Genomic DNA, 21,332 nt, shown 5'->3' on the forward strand with positions numbered 1-21,332 from the left:
TGATTTAAATTAATGTACACAGTGTAGCTACAAGAAAAGTTAAGCTTTCGCATATAATAGTGGTCTTTTTTGCATTTGTTACACTTTTAAGATACATCATCACACAAATATGCAACTAAAATTTTAAATGATGACAATGTCTGTTCTTCTGGGCTCTAAATTCTTTTAAGTGGCTAGTCCTCAATATGTTAAGTTTTAAATGAGAGTCAGACACTCTGTGATTTAAGTAATTCATTGCACATTCGCGCACGTAACCTAATCTATCTTGCATACAAGGAAATTTACTATGAAACTAACACTTTCCAAAGTACCACTCGCAATATTTTCCCAAGACATGTTAGAAATAGCTTCGTTTCAGCAGTTGCCAGAGAGCACCAGAAACAGGCATTACTGCACTTGGGCAGCTATGATGATGTAGGAAGCCCATATGTTTGTACATATATAGTATTAAAGGATTTCACATGACATCATAAAAGAAATAGGATACTCCAAGAGCTTTGGAATTCCATGCACCATACTAAAATACATAACTCAGCTTAAAAGTGCACATTTTTTATATGTCCAGATTCACAATGAAGATTTCAGGACGGTTAGGGATGCACATTTTCTTGGAGTACCAGTACTGTATTATCTCATGTTTCGTTCTTTATTGAGGCATAATGTCATACATGCCAGAAGGTGAAAATGTGCAACTTTAACTTCAGTGAGCAGTTGAAACTAGCCAATAGCGCAGAATGAAACACTTTGATTCTAATAAATTGACTTCCTCTGGAGGAGAGATTAATAAAAACCATATTTATTTAGTAAACTGACAATAACTTCATTATTCTGTAAGGCAATTGACTGCCAAAAACATGGAAATAAAATAAGATCAGAAAACTGAAACTAATAACATATGTTAGCCTTCTGTAATTATTTGAATGTATTTTAATTCACTTGATAGCTCCCAACCACAGAAATCCGTTTTGTTTTCATATGATGTGAATAGTGTAAATAAAGAGGAAACAGCAAAAATACTAAACTCAAGCAAGGCTTACGTGGAGACTAGCCCCCTCCCCACTACAACCCAGACTTCCATGCATATGCGGCAATCTGGCAGCTTGGGCAGACCAGAAAAATTTTCCCGGATAGCATCTGGGCACTTGTTGCTACTGCTAATACAGCTAACAGCCACACTTCAAGTAGCCGGAAGGTACTGCATATGCGCTTGAGCCCTCAGGCAACTACTCAAATGAACTTAATGCAAACAGTTGTGACATCATGCTTGTCAACAGCAGTTTATTGTTACGAAGTATTCCATAGTCTCTGTCCTAAAGCCTTTGACGCATTTTTCTGTTTATCAGTTTCAGAGTTGAACTAAACTCTAAAACAACGAAAAATTCCTGGGTTTTCCCAGTTTTCTCCCGGTTGTAAAAATTCCTGGGTTTTTCCTGGATGTCCTGGAGCGTATACATCCTGCTCACTGAACTATTCCTGATAAAGATCTGTGGCATTTTGAGGTTCATTTTTTATATGCTCCCTCAGCAACAGTTGCTTCCTTCATTCATGGTATCCAGTTCTATTAGACCCTTGTACCTCACAAATAACCACTTTTTTATTTTTACAAGGAAGACAGAAATTTTTACAAAACAATCAACAGCTATCATCTTTCTTCAATTTTTGAAGTGAGCAGTGTTTACAATACACAAATAAAAGAATATACAAATTAATGGAGTAGGTATTTCTTTATTAACATAGTAAAAATTCCTTTACCTAAGTTATGTGCTTACTGACTTTATTGTAATATTTGTAAAACGTGATATGTGGAAATACACTTTTTAATGGTCAACTTTTCTCCTTATGGACTTTTATTTGGGCCACTTATGATGATCTGAATATTTTCTGATATATATATGGAACAGATTCTTCCATTTCCGTGTAACTGAACCTTATTACATAAAAAGTACATGTTTCTTACAGGAATTGATAGAATAATGAGCAAGTGCTTATTACCAGAAGTACGGGCCGACTCCTATGAAGTACTTTTTACTCCAGTTTTAAAACCTGGTGACAAACCAGTTGACATTTCAAAAATTCACTTATATGTCATAGAAGTTCGTGTGCATCCCCTTATGGTAAGTACCAGATAATTTTCTTCAAAACACATACCTTCCCGTGCAAGTCCTTTTTTTCAGCAAAATCTTTCCAGTTTGTGACCACTTTGCTGTACACATGAATTTTGAAATATGATAATGCAGTTAATGAAGCTGAGAATGACCACAGAAATCAAAGCTTGTAATTGTTCTTTTTCTTTCTTATGGCATGCATTGTTTCAGCTTGCAGTTTTTTTCCTTAATTTACTAGCCCTTTCCCTACCCTCCAATTTTACTACCAACCCCAGTAAATCCATTAGAAGATAGCTGCCTTTCATAGTACCATAAACTTGCACAATTTATGAAATGTAGATAATATTGTTTGTGCTTGATATATCTGTATTTATGTGAAAATTGTTTCATTTTACTCCAGCATATGGCTTACGTGGTGTATCAAGGCCGACGTTGTTTCATGAGACAAAATACCAGTACAGTTGAATGGACTGTAACACAGAAAAAGAATTATATGATGGAACAAGAGGAAAGAATTTTAGATGATTCAATTGAGAAATTAAATGAGGATACCAGAAATAATCTACACTTATTAGCAAACCTCATGCAGAAATATGTTATGGATAACAACTGAAGTAGCATTCTTTTGTGTTAGTAAAGCAAATACTACAAGAGTGAAGTAAGGTTTAATTTAAATATTTTGCAGTGTGTCCATTAAAACTGTTTACTGCTTCTACATGTTCTCTCTGCTTGAATTCCACAATTATAACAAATTGTAAGTGACACTTGTGAAATATCACTAAGCAACTGCAAGGAATGACAACACTGAAGAGAGATTTTATTCCAAATTTCAAATAAAATTATTACTCACATTATAACAAACTGTTAACTGAGGCAAGAAATGAAATGTTATCTAATATGGCTGTAAAGGCATGTAATAAAATAAAATAAACCCAACCCTAATTTTTTCTACACATTTCCTTGTTGGATACAGAATGTGGTGGAATGTGTGTGTGTGTGTGTGTGTGTGTGTGTGTGTGTGTGTGTGTGTAAGAAGGAAGTAATGACCTGCCAGAGAAGAAGAGAGGAAAGAAATATGATAAAGTGTGCTATGGAGAGCAGTCATTATAAGGAAGCAAAAAATTGAGTAAAAACATTAGGTATAACCCAAGAACATCTGTATCTCAAATAAGTTTTGTTTTTTCTTGAATGTTGTGCACAGCAGTCTGCTACTGCCTTAATAAAACACAACTTCTTGTTTCTATTGTCAATGTGGTATGTGAAAACTTTTACAAAAGATATCTGTGTATTAGATTAATACTTACCTCTTTCTCTTTTCATTTCATTTCATAACATTAAAGGTAAGATACACATAACCGATTATTTATTACAGTACTAACTGAGATTGCCATGTGTAGCTGTTTCTACCATTAAAATACAGTAGCAAGAGTCAGTGATGATGTTGACATGTTATGCTGAAACAAGTGTAAAGTGGCTCCTAACGGCCAAAACCATTAATCAACTGTATTATATCATCATTGTGACTATAATAAATAATCTGTTATAAATTTCAAACAGTTGCTGTATATCTCAATAAATATTATTTCTGCTCAGGAAGTATGGAGAAGTGTATCAGAAAACCTCTCAATTCACATGTGATTGTACACAGTTTCTGTCCCTCAAGAAAGCCATGGCAACTTACTTTGAGAGTAAATATTCTTATACAAAATTTTCTAGCATTTTGAATATGCTCTGACAGCAAACAACAGTTTTATTATTAAAACCTTGACATGTTATCAATCAGAAAATTTGTTATAACAAAATTAGAATACCATATTTTAACAGAGTCTGTTGTCATAGTTATGTTTACATTGATTACCAATTTTGTTCTTAACTGAACAACTTCACGTCTGGTAAAATAAATGAAAGATGTGCTAAGTTTGACCTCATTTAGTTTATCTCAAATATATGTGAGATATACGATACCCATCACAGTTGTAGAGCTGTGCTGCATTACAACTTATACCGACAATATACAGCGCATGAACCATTCATTGCCCTGCAGCTACAACAGTGTTTATTGTATAAACTGTTTTATTTGTTGTGTGTGTTTCAGAGATCAGTTAGCAAATTTAGCATGTCTCATTTATTTTATCAGATCTTAAGACTTTTTTTGAAAGAATGAAATGGGTTATCCATTGTAAAAATAAGTGTGAAAATAGACTGCATTAAAACAATGTTACAATTTTATTGTGTATTATGTAAGAGAATTTGTTGTTATATATCCTGTCCTGCCCTCTAATTCTAGGCAATCTACAGAAATTTGTTTCAAAGCAACCAAATGTAAATATTAGGAAGTGCAATCAAAAGGTATGTTTCTTTTGGTTTGTTTAAAACAAATTTTCATTTTCTTTTATGGGTTCATATTTTTGATGAAAAATAAATATAACATGGGTTGTTATCATACACTGCACAGTAACTTCTTTGAAAGTATACAATATATTTAAAACATTTTTACATTTTTCTGAAATGAATCATAACTACAATATATACTTTTTTATAAATACACCAGAACAAACATAAATTAGGCAGACACAGTTTCCACCATAGATTTCTTAATAATTTCACCAAAATTTTCATCACAGTCATCTGTCCCACCACTGGAACCTGTGTTATTAGTAACAAGTGGAGCTTTGCTCACATTGCACGATGACTCCGTGCCAGAAGTCATGCTGTTTTGCGGCAACTGTTCTGCTGTCACATTACTATTAAAAGTTGCAGATGGACCCTGCACGGAGTTACTAGACTCTTCAAAGGGAACACCATTTGATGGAGTATTCCCACCATTAATATAAGAATATCGTCCTTGCAGCAACTCTGAGAAAGGTTCCAACTTATTGCTAAGTGAACACACTGTATGTAGATTGGTATAATGATTGTTCTGTACAATGTCTGTTGATACCATGTTTTTACCATTCACATCTCTTGAAGAGATGTGGTCTTGAGAATAGCTTTCCCTTGCACTTGGTACAGAGGAAAATCCATGGTAAACACTGTTGTTTGAAGGGTGTGTTGGATGTTGCTCACTATATTGTGCATTAGATGCATTTAAGTCCACTCTCCCTTTGTAACTTTCACTGTCCAGCACTTGAACATCATTTTTTGGACTAAATTCTGAATTGTAAAGTGAACTGTAGTGACCAAAGGAGCCTGTCTGAAGATGGTGGTGTGAAGTGAAAGTGGGAAATGAAGATGAATACGGATGGTACTTTGCTGCCTGCTCATTAGCATAAAGTCCAATAACATCAGATGCTGCAGTCTGTGACTGAGTGTAATTTGTTTGAACAGTTTCGCAAAACCCACTGCCTTGCAAAACTGCAGAACCATTAAATCCTCGATTCACATTTGTACTTTGAGTGATATGAAAATTATTATCAGCTCCATACTCATGATGGACAGGACTCTGCAGTTTTCGTTGCTGGTGGAGAGGAAGGTTTGAATGGTGGGAGTTGAACTTACTATGATTAACACCATTGCTCTCCAGTTGATCCACTGATAGTTCTGTACTGTTTTCTTCAGAATAGCATTCATCTCTGAACACATACAGATCTAAAGAATCTTCTCTTGCAGGTAAATCCCCTACTATACCTGAATAACTCGAATTTGTTCCCTGAATGTCTGAACTGCTCGATACACGAGGTTCTGCTTGTGTTCTGTACTGCACATTGTTGAAGCTTCCAGAATGGACACAAGAGTCTGACTCAATATGTGAACCTACTGCAGCTTCACGTAGTAAATTGCCATTGAACTTACGTGGTGACACATTGTTTACAGTACTGACATGCACAGATTTCCCAGAACTTTCATATCTGCTCGAGTTGCACCGTACATGGGTATCTTCACTCCAAGTGACTCTTGGTGACAGATGCCTATGCTTGCTCCCAACGCTTTCTTCATCTTCCAATTTCTGTTTTTTCTCCAACTCCAATCTCATCAGAGTGTGAATGAAGTGTGTGCGTACCCTCACTGGATTAAACTCTATACGTCCGCTTGAGTTAGCACAGCCATCTCTTGTACAGCCACATGGAAAATTTAATCGATCAACCTGGAAAAATCCAACAGCAAATGTAAGTAGGATGTAACTGTATAATTTTCTAAATGAAAGCAATTCCACATGAAAGTTAAGAGTTTACCAGCAGTGGAGGTGGTTGTAGTAGTAGTAATATAAATATACATTAATTTTTACAGCCATAGCGTGCAATAATACAATTTTGAATGAATTATTATCTCATGTAAAAAGCAGCCTGAAAATAGTGTGTATCATGTTTTGGTACTGCACCATACTGCAAAACAGTGGTTAATATTTACACATGCTCAGACATTTTCAAAGAAATAATTCTATCACATAACCACTGCAACCACTGGCAGCCTAGTGAAGAAGATGCATAATTGACTCCTGGTAGTGCAACTAGATTACAAAATTGTGAGTTACAACAAAGGAGAAACAAAAAATTGGCGAAAGAACCATTGGTTGCTCTGGTACTACACATAAAGCAGTTTCTTGACAAAATTATAATTCTGATTGAAACATTACCTCTTGTGTGGCGATTGAAAAAACACTGGTTACAAACAGGTGTTGCATTACCTTAAATTATAATAGTGATTAATATTTTGAAGTGAGTGCACACACACTACCACTAATCATATTGCCTTGCAACAACAATGTACTTCTGAAAATGAAAATGATCCCAACAGCTGCTAGTCCCTAACAGTGCTGGGGTTTTGCATCCAAGCATTGACTTAAGCCAACATGACAACTGTATATCAGTCAATACTTTTCTGTAATTCCACAATTTCCAGTAATAAATGTAGAAAACCATCTACATCACTGTCATTTGGTGCAACAAGTTGTGTTACAAACAGATTTAATGTTTTATTACTGAAAACAAAGTAAAAGTAGAGAGTTGTTCTGATACAAAATTCCTAGCATTCATATACGTTTTATAACTGCTCCATATAACAGAAGTAAATCTTGAACTTGATGAAAGCTTAAAATGTTCAACAAAGAAAGACAAGGAACAAAGCACAACGGGTTTGTCACTGTCTTCAAAACTGTATCTCAATTTTTCCATGCCTTTTTCTTTCAGCTCACTTAATGCACATGGTTATTTATCTTTGAATTACTTGTTAGGATTAGTTTCTCTGTCAGCAGATAGAAAAAGTTATGGTAAATTCTAACCAACAAGCTACTTAGGATTGTTGCTTTATGGCTGACAACATACTGTGAAATGACAGATGCCTACAACTGCATTTCTTTAACAGGACAAATGCAATCGACAATTCATGTTCTTTCAGGTCAAAAATATTCTCTCTTAATGTTTCTGCTCTTCTTTTGTGTAAAGTGCTGTTCTGTTTTATCTATTTTGACCACTATATTAACTCCCAAGACCTGTCTACCGCATACCACTTTCACAATAGCACTCTAAAACTACACGCTTTAATCTTGTTTCCTTCAAACTACTTCAAATTTGACCTGTCTACCGCATACCACTTTCACAATAGCACTCTAAAACTACACGCTTTAATCTTGTTTCCTTCAAACTTACTTCAAATTTCTAACACTTTCCCCACCGGAATGCAATGATTACCACTCTTTCAGCTTACTATTCTGAGAGTATGGAAGCATGCTTCCTTTCGATGGCTGCATGTATCAATTCCAAGAGCTACAAATGACATAACACATAAATGTTATGATAGATTTGCCCAATACCCAAGAAACTGACTAAATGTGGCAAACTCGTACAAACGATTTCTACATAAAGCCAGGTACAAAAACACTGATTACCAAAATATATAATTTACAGGTCATGGTGGTACATAGTTTTTATTTTAGATTAAATTATTAAAACTAAATAAACAAGTTCATAGAACTGACAGTTTTAGACATAAGTATTACAGAAGGAAATACAAGATCAGGTTATTTTTATTTATCATAATATCTAAGTATTCTCCTACAAAACATACTTTTTTATGTCCCCCTCTTAGAATGATTTATACTGTATCTTCTGTCATGTTCGACGCTACAGCTTCGGTAATAATACTTTTTTTCTGAGTGACAGGAGTAGCCTTTACACGATGAAACCTGCCTTCTGTTTTATTTGTTTGTTTTTGTCAGATGTGCCCATGTCAAAACTGTAGAACACAAAAGACAAAGAGTGGAGTTAGAACACCTACATGTCAACCCAAATCGATGGAAGAGAAGACAGCTAAAAACAGGGATGTGGAGAAAGGTCTATAAAATACGCCATAGAGAAACGGAGGTCCAGAACTAAAAATTAAATGGCCTTTGTCATATTGCTACGATGGATAAAAAGTAAAACGCAGTCGACAGCTCAGCAAACACATATGGAAATGTAACCTACTAAAAAAAGAGCATTATGTCAGAAATGGCGGACAGTTAAAAGTTGGGCTCAATGTGCACAAAGTGGTGCACATTACACTTAACAAATGACAATGGCTAAAAAGACAGTGCCCAATAAGCGCACCTAGTTAAAATGATCTCGCAGTGGGAGGGTCGAGAGGTAGTCGTCCCAGCCGCTGGGATATGCTTAATAACCTGACGCTCAGGACACAACCCCAAGGCACACCGCTTTCCTGGATAAAGGTGTCTGACAAGGCAGAACCCACACAACCTTAAAAACTCAGCCTTTTAAAAATTCCTGAACAAAATGGGGCAGATGGCCACAGAAGCCCCACATGTAGAGAGTACGAAGGATACCAGTCCTCCAGCACGTCTCAGGCTTTCTCCAAATCGAAAAAAATGGTCAGTCTTGAATTTCCGCAGAAAACTATTCATGACATAGGTGGACAAAGTGATGAGAAGGTCAACTGCAGAACAGTGCACTCAAAATCCACACTGTGCAATGGTAGTAAATGGCAAGACTTGAGCCACCGTACCAGCCAGGCAAGAATCAGGAGGTCCATCACCTTGCAAACGCAGCTGTTGAGAGAAATGAGGCCAGCAGTTAGAAGGAAGGTGATTGTCCTTACCGGGCTTAGGTTATGACAGTGGCTTCATGCCAGCGTCTGGCAAACATGCCCTCTGCCCAGATGCAGTTGTATGTATTAAGCAGAAAGTGCTTGCCCACAGGAGAAAGGTGCTGCAACATCTGAATGTTAACAGCATCTGGCTCTGGAGTGGAGGATCAGGATGAAGTGAGAGCATGATCTAGCTCCCTTGTAGTAAAGGCAGCATTGTAGCACTCACGAGTCTGAGAAGAGAAGGATACTGTCCAAACCACCTCCACTTATTTCCGAAGTAGGAAGGCAGGGTGACAGTGGGAGGAGCTCAAAATCTCCGCAAAATGGTGGCCCAACATGTTGGAGATAGCAATTGGGTCCACGATGACATTGTCTGCTACCGTCAGGCTGGAAATAGGGGAACTGATCTTGGTGCCAGAGAGAAAAGATGTCAGAGGTTGGCCCACATGAAAGAAAAGGGAATGGAACTGTTAAAAGAACTAGTGAACAAAATCCAGCTAGCTTTTTTGCTATCCTGAAGAACATGATGACACTGTGCATGCATCTGTTTATAATGAATGCAGTTTTCCATCGTAGGATGACAGTTAAAAATGTGGAGAGCATGTCTCCACATGTGAACTACGTCACGCCATGCCTCAGTCCACCAAGTGACTGGGACATGGCATGGTAATGAGGATGTGTGAGAAACGGAACATTCTGCAGCAGTAAGGAAAACATGTGTAAGATATTCCACCTGGTCATCACAACTGGGGAAATCTTTTTCGTCGAAGGTTGCCAAGGAGCAGTAAAGCCTCCAGTCAGCCTAAGTAAGCTGCCATTTTGGCTGTGCACGCAGGTAAGGTAGGAGTCAGCAAATAGATAGCACATGGGAAATGGTCGCTGGAGTATGTGTCAGAGAGAATGGACCACTCAAGATGATGGGCAGTACAGGATAGGTCCAAATGGAAATAGGTGTGCAAGGAGTCTGAAAGGAACATGGGTGCTCCTGTGTTAAGGCAGAAGAGGTTAAGTTGATTAAGAGGGTCAGCCAAGAGGGCGTCTCTTGGACAGGTTCTGCGAGAACCCCAAAGGGGATGGTGTGCATTAAAGATACCAAGCAGTTGCTTCCATATGAGCAGCACGACTCCCCCATGGCATGGAATATTGACGTCAGGGAGGTGGTCAAAACAAACCAGGAAGAAATGCGAAAGTTCAAACCGATCATGAGGACGCAATTTTGTTTCCTGAAGGCAGAGAACAAGTGGACACTGTGATTCTGAGAGCTGCAAACATTCGATTGGAAGAGACTCATGATGAGGAAAAAATGAAAGGGTGTCACATCAGCAGCTGCCGAGTGCCAGCCTGTGAAGACTTGCTGCTACAGGGCACAGAGGCAGGAGTGTCCTGCTCCCTGAGGTCCACAGAAGCGTCGCCTTTCTTCTGCTGCAGAATCCAACGCACAAACATGATTGATGGTGCGCACTGGTGACATGGAGGTCGGCTGGGCGAGGGTATCACGTGATGACACTAAGAGGATCTTCGAATCCGCAAAGGAGAAGACCGTTTGCCTTTTTTGGACTTATTCGAGCCTTTCTGGTTACTGGAGGAAGATTCAGGCATTGGTTGGCTAGAGGGACATAGGAAGTCTTCACAGGAGTGTTCCTTCTGTCCTTTCCAGCCTGCCACTTGTATAGCTTGTGACTTCACCCCACAAGGCGACAGTTTGATGGCTTGTTGCACAGCCGGACGAGGAGACAGTGATGCTAACATGACATGGGTGATTTCAAAACCTCAGAGCTGAATACGACGTCACATGTCTGTGTGGCCATGCCCTTTAAGGAGCTAGGAGTAGCAAGAACAGTACTGTAAGTGCCAGGCTGTAGAACGCAAAGTTTGTGACTAGCCAATAACGAGCAACTGGGTAAGATATTTTTTCCTTTACCCAGATTTCCTGGACATCACCACTCGTCGAGATACAAAGGACAATCACGAAAGGTGGCGGCGTGGTCGTCACTGCAGTTGACAGAGCGGGATGAAGGAGGTGAACAACTGACCTCGTGCGCATCCCTACCGCAAGTTACACATATGGCTGGGTGTCGACAAGACAGTTGAGTGTGGTTGAAATGATGACACTCGTACAGTGCATTGGGTTTGGAATGTACAGTTGGAGTGTGATAACTTCATAACCTGAGTGATCTTGGAAAGAAGCACCACTCTATCAATGGTAAGAAAAAGAGTATATGTGGGCACTAAGGAGGCATCTAACTTTTTCATCACCCGATGGACGGCAATGACACCCTGATCCGAGACATAGGTTTCGATTTCGGCCTCGGTCAGACTGTTGAGGAGCCTAGTGTAAATAACTCCATGGGAAGAATTCACAGTTCTATAGCTTGCGGCAAACAGAATAGGTGTGGAGAAGCAATGTGGCAAGTAGTAGTTGTGCTTGAGAATCAGAAGTAGTCTCCAAAAGCAAAGTGCCATTGCATAAATGAGAGCAGGATTTCATGGGGCTGGTAGTTGCATCAACACCTTTCTGAATTAGAAACGAATTTACCATTGCAAAGGACTGACCATCTTCAGTTCAGGAAACCACGAGGAACTGTGGTGCAGCTAGGAGGGCATTTGAATTGATAGCTTCGTTGCATTTACATTTGGTGGACATGGACTGCAAAGATGATGACTGGCTCATTGCAAGAAAAACCAGCATGATTGCCCGCATTTCCGATGGCGCGCTCCTTCCAATTGGGGATCCCCTTCACAATGGGGCACACCCACGTTTGGTGATTGTTCACACCTCAGGTCACAACTCCCAAACACCTGACAGATGGACGAATCGGCAGTTTGGGAAGGTAGTAGCTCAGGCAATAGCCCCTCCCTAGGCCTCGCCTATAGCATGGAATACATGCTAACCCTACCTGTCGGCCCGGGGCTGGGACCTACCCAGTCGCTTGTTACGTGTCAGACACATGTGATGGCCTGCAGGATGCACAGGGAGGTAGACGAAAAGAGAGGAGCCTCAAACGTCAATGTAGAGGGAGGATACGAGAAGGTGAACGAAAAAAAAGGTGAGGCTGTTCTTATGTCAGCTACGGACAGTGCAGAACATTTCCAAAAACATCTCAGATATGTTCCCCAAGGGAGGTGAAAAAGAATAGCAAGATGATAGACATGCAGCACAGAAGGGAAAAGATGCTGCAAAGGCTGGGGACCCATGGGAGCTAATCACAAACCAGCTAAAGAGCAGCGAGCCCCCTGAGGGGACATCTGTTTTAGTTTTCTACTGGATGACTAGCATCTTATTCCTATCAATGCTTGAAGAAAGTTTCCTCTAAAAGAAAATATGTTACACCTTCCAGTTATCTGAATGTAAAACAGATCTGTGTTGTTCAGTTACATTTCCACAGTATGTAAAGCAATCTTTTCTTGCCATCTAATAAGATTTAGCACAGCAGAATAATATGAAAGTTTTTGATTGTACTGATCAATGCCCGACTTACCACCTATTTTAGTTTCTGACTACCTTAAATTTAGAAGAAACTTTAACCATTTCAGCACGGTGCATATTAGAAATGGCAAGGAATTCATTTTGACACTCTACTTGCAAATAAGTACACCGTCATACAAAAATTATTCTTGGTATACTTGAATGAAAATTCATGCCTTCAGTGATAACCTCCACCTTTCTCAGGAAAACTTTTTACAAGAGATTGTGTTATTTAAATGCAATGTCAGGGGTGCTCATTGAAACATAAATGAGTTGGTGAAGTTCTTTGTAGTTTCCTTATGTCAAGAATCCAGTCCCCTGCAACACTAAGATTATAGGCAATGTCCCTGACAAAATTATTGTTGCATCTAAAGAATTTTACATTCTTTTTGGTGACAGCATCCCATGCTGATGTGTGGAACAAGATTGTTGTTACATCAAACATAACTATATGTTTATTCATGAAGTAGTTTTTTCTTCTTCTTTTCTTTTTCTTCTTCCTCCTCCTCCTCCACCGCCTCAATCACAATTATTTAATATGCCACTGATGTTCCACTCAAGGTTTGGAAACTGTATGGATTGACTGATATATTGCTTCCACAAGAGCATCTGTCATTAGGTAATGTTTCACACATAGGTTTTATAAGTAGACACCACTTTTGTCAAGAGCTACAGACCTATAAAGATAATCTAAATAAAATGCATGTCCTTTGTCAAGGTGGTTTCCATCATCAGGTGTACAACTCCAGATGCATAACCTATTTCTGTCTTGTCTGCTGACTTGCTGCAATAGATCTTTTCTTTATTTTGAGAACCAAAGAATTGGATTCATAGAGCTTAATGTTCCACGATGTTGTTAAATGATCCACAAATGGTCTACCATTGTAGAATTAGTAATGGTAGCAATGAGTTTTCTGAAGTGCAGATATCTCAATAACCAGCAAAATCTATTTCGTTCATAACAAATCATCACTATGTGACAGTGTAAAAATGATTTTTATTCTAGTAACATTCTATTAACAAATGAATAAGTCCATCAATTACAAAATTTTGCAATCTGTTTCTAAGGGTACGTTTATTTTAGAACTGTGATGAGTGTGTCAAAGAGAGCAGCAAGTGAAGTGAACCACGGCTCTTAGCTTTAATAACATGTTTGTGGCAGAGCTTTGATAACAGCAGGGTGCTGAGCAATTAATTTATTTATTTACTTAGGTTTGGTATGGAAGCCAAGGTAGCTCTAAATTCATCACCCAAGTTTTTTCAATTTATATTATACTGGAGTTGCTAAAAAGCTAAATACGTTACTATTGAAAAGCACAATGCATAAACATAAATAAACAATAATTTGAAAAAAGAAAACAAAGCATGTTTTACTGAATGCCAATCCCACCCAATGTATGTCTACTGGTCAGGCTTTTATGAGAACAAACTTCGGTAGATGTGGCTAACAATATTATTAAATGCATTTGCTTTCTACACAATTGAGTATTTGACAGAGAATACATTGATCATCATCTCATAGTGAAAACTACTTCACAACCAATAAACACATCACCTAACCAAGCTTCCGCAAGAAGTCCCCAAATAATGGGGCTAAAATTTTCATGATCTCTCCAAAACTTATCTTTGTCAGAATCTAATGTTACTTATTACACATGTTGTTGTGAAACTAAACTTTCACATGTGTTATTTTGAATGTAACTGTCACTTTAAGACAAAATTTGTCCAAAACGAACATAATTATGACTTTATCTTTCTGGCCCAGCAATGCATGCTTCGAAAGTTTTTCAACAATAAAACTTTCGACATCCATCGTTGACCCCAGCAAAGAAAATTCAAACAGCGATAATTGACCCTCTTATCACTTTTCAGCTTCTAAACATGGCTCAGACAAATGCCCCAATAAAAGAATTGCTATGGGAATGCCATTTATAGTTTTTGCCACTACACTAGTATCACCACAGCTCCCACAAAATCATACCCTCAACTCACCTTCTCATTGAACACAGATACAGGTGGCTCTGAGAAATTTCATTCCACACATTACACATCACTGTTCGTAGCACCTACATTGTCATTATCTTCCTTGCATTCACAGACATCTGTGTTTGAATCTTCAGTAGACTGTTAAGCTTAAAATGAATTTTAGACACACTGTTTAGAGTCTGATTATAATGAACTCATACCAATATGATTTCTCTACTTTAGATAGCTATTGAAGTTCTGTATCACTCAGCTTCTTATTGTTAGCTGTTTTACATGGTGCAATAACAACAGGTAATGAGAAACATCAGTGAACAAGCTACAATGACGCTTCAATTGGATAGATAAAATCTCTACTCACCTAGTGGTGGTGGGAGAAAATGCACACAATAGATATGGAGATACACAAGCTTTTGGAGCCAGTGGCTCCTCCTCCTGACAGAAGGGTTGAAGGGAAAGGAAGAGGGATGGAGGAAAAGGAATGGCGAGGTTTAGGAAATGGGGGTAGCTGCAGAAAAGTCACCCACGATCAGAGGAAACTTACTGAACAGCAAGAGAAGGAAAGATTGACTATCAGTGCCAGCACCGTACAAGATCTGAAACCCTGATAACTTAAAGGTGGAAGATATGGTAATATAAAAGCCAGAGATTACTGGGGAGAAAATAATTGTCCAAGAGTCAATATGGTGTTATGCACAGTGGACAGGGAGGGGGGAATTAGACAGGTGGAAATTTAGGCCAGGTGAGGAACTAGAATTGAGCTTATGTTGTAGCGCCAGTTCCCACCTAGGGAGTTTTGAGAAACTGGATCAGGAAGGATAATCTAGATGGCACGTGTGAAGAAACGCAATGAGGTCATGACAATCCATAGAATTTCTTATCCCACCCAAACCATGCACTCCCACCTTTTTGCCTTCTTGCTAAGAAACACAAACCAATTCTTCTTGACCACCATTGATGCAACCTCCTCTATACAAACATTGCCCATGTAGATGGCTGGTTTGCTGCTGAACATTACCTCAAACAGTGCCCACCTACTTCCAAACCTATGACATGCTTCCTGCTTGCCTTAACCAACTTAATACTTATGAAACTTTATCTTTGAGGGGCAGGCATACATACAGATCAGGTTTATAGTCATGGCTCCTTCCTATGGCAACCTTTTCATGGGTCACTTGGACGGGGCTTTCCTGGGATTCATAAGCCTTCAAACCATTGTTTGGTTTCGATACACTGATGACATCTTTGCCATTATATTATATTTTAAAAGTCTTATTAATTTCAATTTCAAAGAGCACTCATACCTATTCATTATGAATGTAACTTTTTATAAATTATGCCCTCCATGCGAGCACCACTCTTGGCAATGCAACATTCAGCATCAGTGTATGCACTCACTATAACATTATGAGGAATGCCACTGTTTATGACCTCCACTTTTTTGGAAACACTCTGCACAAGGTTGTCATGGATGTTCATGCTATGTATGGTTGCACCATCCTGTAGGAACCACAGTTCCTGCTTATGGTTCATTTTCTCTGCTACAGTTTGATGCAACATAACCATCTGGAATGGGTGTGCCAGTGTCACCTTTCTCATATATACACGATGTAATGTGGTCGGTCTTAACGATGGTAAGAATTAGCAGGCGTCCAGTACCCATTTTCTGCCCAATAAATGATAAAGAGCTTTATTAGACAATGAAACTGTTAAGAAACTATCACCCGAAGCTGCATACAGAGATTTCAACGTTTGTCTCCAGGCAATTATTAATACACTTAATAGGAATGGAACTTGTGAAGATCCTACATCCTCCCATGTCAGAATATTTATTATATTTTGTTTTAAGCTTATTGATGTGTGTCACTGCAGCTACTACTGGTTCAGCTGCACCCAGCATTAAAAATAATCTGTGCCTGCTTACAACACTTTCTAAAGTAGTGGTTGTTGCTCTGTATGTACAAACAGCATAGTGCTGGGGTAGACAGTAAATAGTATCTCTTGCAGTTATTTGGCAGCTGTGCTTGTTAATGTGTTCAAGCCAACAATCTATGCAACATTCAGACAAACTTAATGTTCCACTCTGAAGTGATTAATTTTTTATTGTGGTATTCGGTACGCTACTAAAACTAAGTATATTAAAATTGGTTTCAAATGAGTAATAACTTCAGCAACAAGTTGTATAATCAGTGATGCCCCAGGATCTGTTCTCCATCAAACCACTTCAGTGCCTACTTCCCAAAAATGACTAGTAATAGGAGGTATATAATTAGCTCCTCGAGCTGGAGAGGAGAGATGCAGCATCAATTATTATAGCACCCAAGTCAGTCATTTTATATAAACTTAATAGTCAAATGCAACATATGTTGCACATTTCTGACAGACATATTGAGACTTTAAGAATGCCTGAAAACATTCTTACTGTTGCAAGGTTGTCCAGGATGTGAACTATAAATGGCCGATCAGGTGACTTGTTTGAAGCTGCTGTGCTGTTCTGAGCTATCTGATGAACCTTTTGCAAAGTGGCTAGGCCATTGCCCAATGTTGAAGTTTTGTTGAAACAAGTAATGTATTTTTGCATTCAACTGACCAGCATTCTATGCTGACTGTCACGTACACTGCGCTGTGTACCATAAAACAATTCATCAATTCAACTGCCAAGATGGCAATGGTTTCAACTGTGAATTCAAAACATAAGCTATCAGCAACAAAAATTCAAAGTGTTCTTTGAAAAAGTCTATAGTTCTTCATGCATAAATTTATAGTTTAAAATACTCCAAAGTTTCTGCTGCACACCTCAGTACAGAAGATATCTTCATATCACTACAGAACGCAATGGAATCAGTCATTTTATTAATTGCCAATACTTTCACTGACCAATGATTAATGTTACAATGACCATTTATAAACTAAAGTTTTTCTGTAGATAATGTGCATTAGTGTTCTGAAACTTGTTGACTGGAATCTATGTCCTCCTCTCTACAGATGTTCAGTACAATATTATGGCAGGAGACACTGTACTGTACCTGGCATTTTATTCCAGCTTGTGAACAGCTACAAGTATCAGGATCACAGTATCCTTTGCAACTGCATCCACAGAATTCACGAGATGAACGAATATCCCTGCATTCATCTTTTTCCAGGGAGTCAATTTTTCTCACTCCAGCAGCACGGAGAAGAGCTCGGCGCTGACGTGTAGGTACAGGCTGCAAAGAAATACTACACTGTACTGAATACAACATTTCATACATGATGAAATCATAAAAAGCAATTTCAATTCAATAAGACAAAGTTTCACTCCGAGTAGAAATAAGGAAAGCAATTGCTTCAACGAGGAATGACTTCAATCTTTAAATTAAGTACATGGGAAATTAAAGGGAAACTTACTTACTAATCAGTTCGCAAGAGAATACAAGTAACTTACAAGTTCTCATTTAACCAATCTTCTTACACAGAAATTGAACAGAAGTGAGAACAGATTCAATCTTTCCACAGGAAAAGCTAACAGCACTTTAATTGATTTTGAATGGGTTATGGATACTTGTGACAAAAGTGTGTCATTCTATGCTCTGCTGAAACAGAAATCGGGAACAAACACTTTATTTAAGCTAAAGCATTTGGAATTTTCTGAATGTTCCTTAACTTAAAAAAATATATATATATATATATATATATATATATATATATATATATATTGTTGAACAGGGGAGAGAAGGAGCATAATCATACATTCTGAAGGTCAGGAATCTTATGGCAAACACTAGATCAGGGGGGACAACCAAGAATTAAAAATTGACTTAAAAATTGCAAAATCTTAAAAATTCATTCATGTTGTTTGTGTATCTGTTAGTTCTACTGCAGTGTGTGTATATAAATATATCTTCCTCACCCCCTCCCTCCTTTAGGGGTCCCAAGCCTCAGTCTGTAAAACCGGAACCCATATAGGATTGCTCAGTGTTCAGACTGTCTAAGAAACCATTTCCTCAGGAATGAGTAGACCAATCAAGTTAAAATTTATGTCGCATACTGAGGCCAATGGTCCCTTGGCAGCGAAAATGTTTTAAACTTCTAAGCCAGTTCAACCATAAGATATGGCCATTTATGTCACATACTTTCATACTCATGGTACACAAAACACGTCACAACACTGTTGCAGAAGCAACGAAAAAAGCATGCCAAATTCAGAAGAACGCAAAATCCCAAGACTGGTCAAGTTTCACGGAAGCTCGAAACTTAGTGCAGACATCAATGCGAGATGTTTTTAATAGTTTCCACAATGAAACATTGTCTAAAAATATGGTAGAAAACCCAAAGAGATTCTGGTTGCATGTAAAGTACACCAGTGGCAAAAAACAGTCAATACCATCACTGTACGATAGCGATGGAAATGTTACCAATGATGGTGCCACTAGAGCGGAGTTACTAAATATAGTTTTCCGTAATTCCTTCACGAAAGAAGAAGTAAATATAGCAGAATTCGAAACCAGAACAGCTGTTAGCATGAGTGACATAAAAGTAGATATCTTAGGTGTTGCGAAACAACTCAAAGCACTTAAGAAAGGCAAGTCTTTCGGTCCAGATGGTATACCAATCAGGTTCCTTTCAGAGTATGCAGACACAACAGCACCTTTCTTAGCAATCCTATACAACCTCTCACTTAATGAAAGGTCTGTTCCTTGACTGGAAAGTAGCAAAGGTCACAACAATATTCAAGAAAGGAAACAGGAGTAACCCACTGAATTACAGACCCATATCACTGACCTCAATTTGCAGTAGGATTTTGGAGCATATACTGTCAACATGGATTCAGAAAATATCGTTCTTGTGCAACACAGCTATCTCGTTATTCCCATGAAGTAATGAATGCTGTCGACAAGGGATCTGATCGATTCCATTTTCCTATTTTTCCAGAAGGCTATTGATACCATTCCTCACAAGTGATTATTAATCAAATTGCATGCATATGGAGTATCATCTCAGTTGTCTGACTGGATTCGGATTTCCTCTCAGAGGGGTCACAGTTCGTAGTGATAAACATTAAATCATCGAGTAGAAAAGAAGTGATACCTCGCATTCTGCAAGGTAGTGTCATAGGCCCTCTGCTGTTCCTGATTTACATAAATGATCTAGGTGATTATCTGAGCAGCCCCCTTAGATTGTTTGCAGATGATGCTGCAATTTACCATCTAGTAAAATCATCAGACAATCAATTCCAATTACGAAAAGATCTAGAGAGAATTCCTGTATGGTGCGAAAAGTGGCAATTAGCATTAAACAAAGAAAAGTGGGAAGTCATCCACATGGGTACTAAAAGAAATCCGATAAATTTTGGGTATATGATAAATCGCACAAATCTAAAGGCTGTAAATTTGACTAAATACCTAGGAATTACAATTACAAGCAACTTAAATTGGAAAGACCACATAGATAATATTGTGGGGAAGGCAAAACAAGGACTGCGCTTTGTCGGCAGAACACTTAGAAGATGCGACAAATCCACTAAAGAGACAGCCTACATTACACTTGTCCGTCCTCTGCTGGAATATTGCTGCGAGGTGTGGGATCTTTACCAGGTACGACTGATGGAGGACATCGAAAAAATGCAAAGAAGGGCAGCTCATTTCGTGTTATCGCACAACATGGCTGAGAGTGTCACTGATATGATACACATGTTGGGGTGGCAGTCACTGAAACAAAGGTGGTTTTCTTTGCAGCGAGATTTATTTACTAAATTTCAATCACCAACTTTCTCTTCCAAATGCGAGAATATTTTGTTGACACCCACCTACGTAGGGAGAAATGATCATCATTAGAAAATAAGAGATATCAGAACTCTAACAGAAAGATTAGGGTGTTCCTTTTTCCCCATTCGCCATTAGAGAGTGGAATGGTAGGGAAGTAGTATGAAAATGGTTTGAGGAACCCTCTGCCAGGCACTTAAGTGTGAACTGCAGAGTAACAATTTAGATGTAGACTCAAAAACACATTCATCACAACCTATAGGGCACTTTTGTTGACCTAGGGTCACGAAATATGGCAAGAAGCACAGTCACGCACAAGTAAAGTGAAAAATATGAAATTGTTAATTTTTGATTACATCACACAAAAGACATTTCTTTTGTAATATGTTACCTAACTTCAAACTTTAAATTAAAACATTCTCAAAAGTTTTGGAATACATAGGACCAGCATCTTGCTAGTATCAATGACGATAACAGGCAAAAATAAACAACATTCAGATTACTGAAATGGATAAACTGTCTACATATATAATTTTGTACAGAATCCTAGGTGTGCGGGTCCTGCTCGTATCTGATCTTTCTTTCTTTTTTAAGCAGCTTCTTAGAGGACACAATCCGTCAAATACACAATTAACAACATTTAAAGATTTCATTCCTATTGCAGTAGGCTGTTGGTTAGCCTGTCTTGAATGTTAGAATCTGAAACTTATATTAAGTACTGTTCTTTTTCACACCACCATCTCACAATACCGTTTATTTTAATTTTATTCACATTTTCAATTGTGAAGATTGTAACCACACTTTAAGAGGTTGGACATTACTGTGCAGTTTTTACAAACATTTTCTTCGCCATTTTTTAAAAATTTTGTACATCTTTAGCAACATTTCAATAATAAGAATAGCGCAATAACCAACTATGATAAAATTCAAAGCAACCGGATATTGAATGTAAAACTCTTTGGTGGACTGTATAAGCCTATGTTAGTGTATTGTTAAGCTACTACAATTACTGTTTCA

The 21,332-nt window shown here is 38.1% G+C and overlaps 1 protein-coding gene across 6 annotated transcripts in view; it reads right to left on the reverse strand.

Annotated features, from left to right (window-relative positions):
- Positions 1-3,822: 3,822 nt before the first annotated feature.
- LOC126190720 (uncharacterized) overlaps positions 3,823-21,332 on the reverse strand; it is a 216,204-nt gene continuing 198,694 nt past the window's right edge. For all 6 annotated transcript variants that reach the window (XM_049931198.1, XM_049931195.1, XM_049931197.1 and 3 more), the window contains 2 exons: positions 17,601-17,780; positions 3,823-6,189 (listed from right to left, as the gene is read on the reverse strand). In XM_049931198.1, the coding sequence (XP_049787155.1) occupies positions 4,669-6,189; positions 17,601-17,780 (1,701 nt within the window). In that variant the 3' untranslated portion in view covers positions 3,823-4,668. The remainder of the gene's footprint in view (positions 6,190-17,600; positions 17,781-21,332) is intronic.

Source organism: Schistocerca cancellata, chromosome 6 (assembly GCF_023864275.1).
Source record: "Schistocerca cancellata isolate TAMUIC-IGC-003103 chromosome 6, iqSchCanc2.1, whole genome shotgun sequence".
In the NCBI taxonomy this organism is placed as follows: Eukaryota; Metazoa; Arthropoda; class Insecta; order Orthoptera; family Acrididae; genus Schistocerca; species Schistocerca cancellata.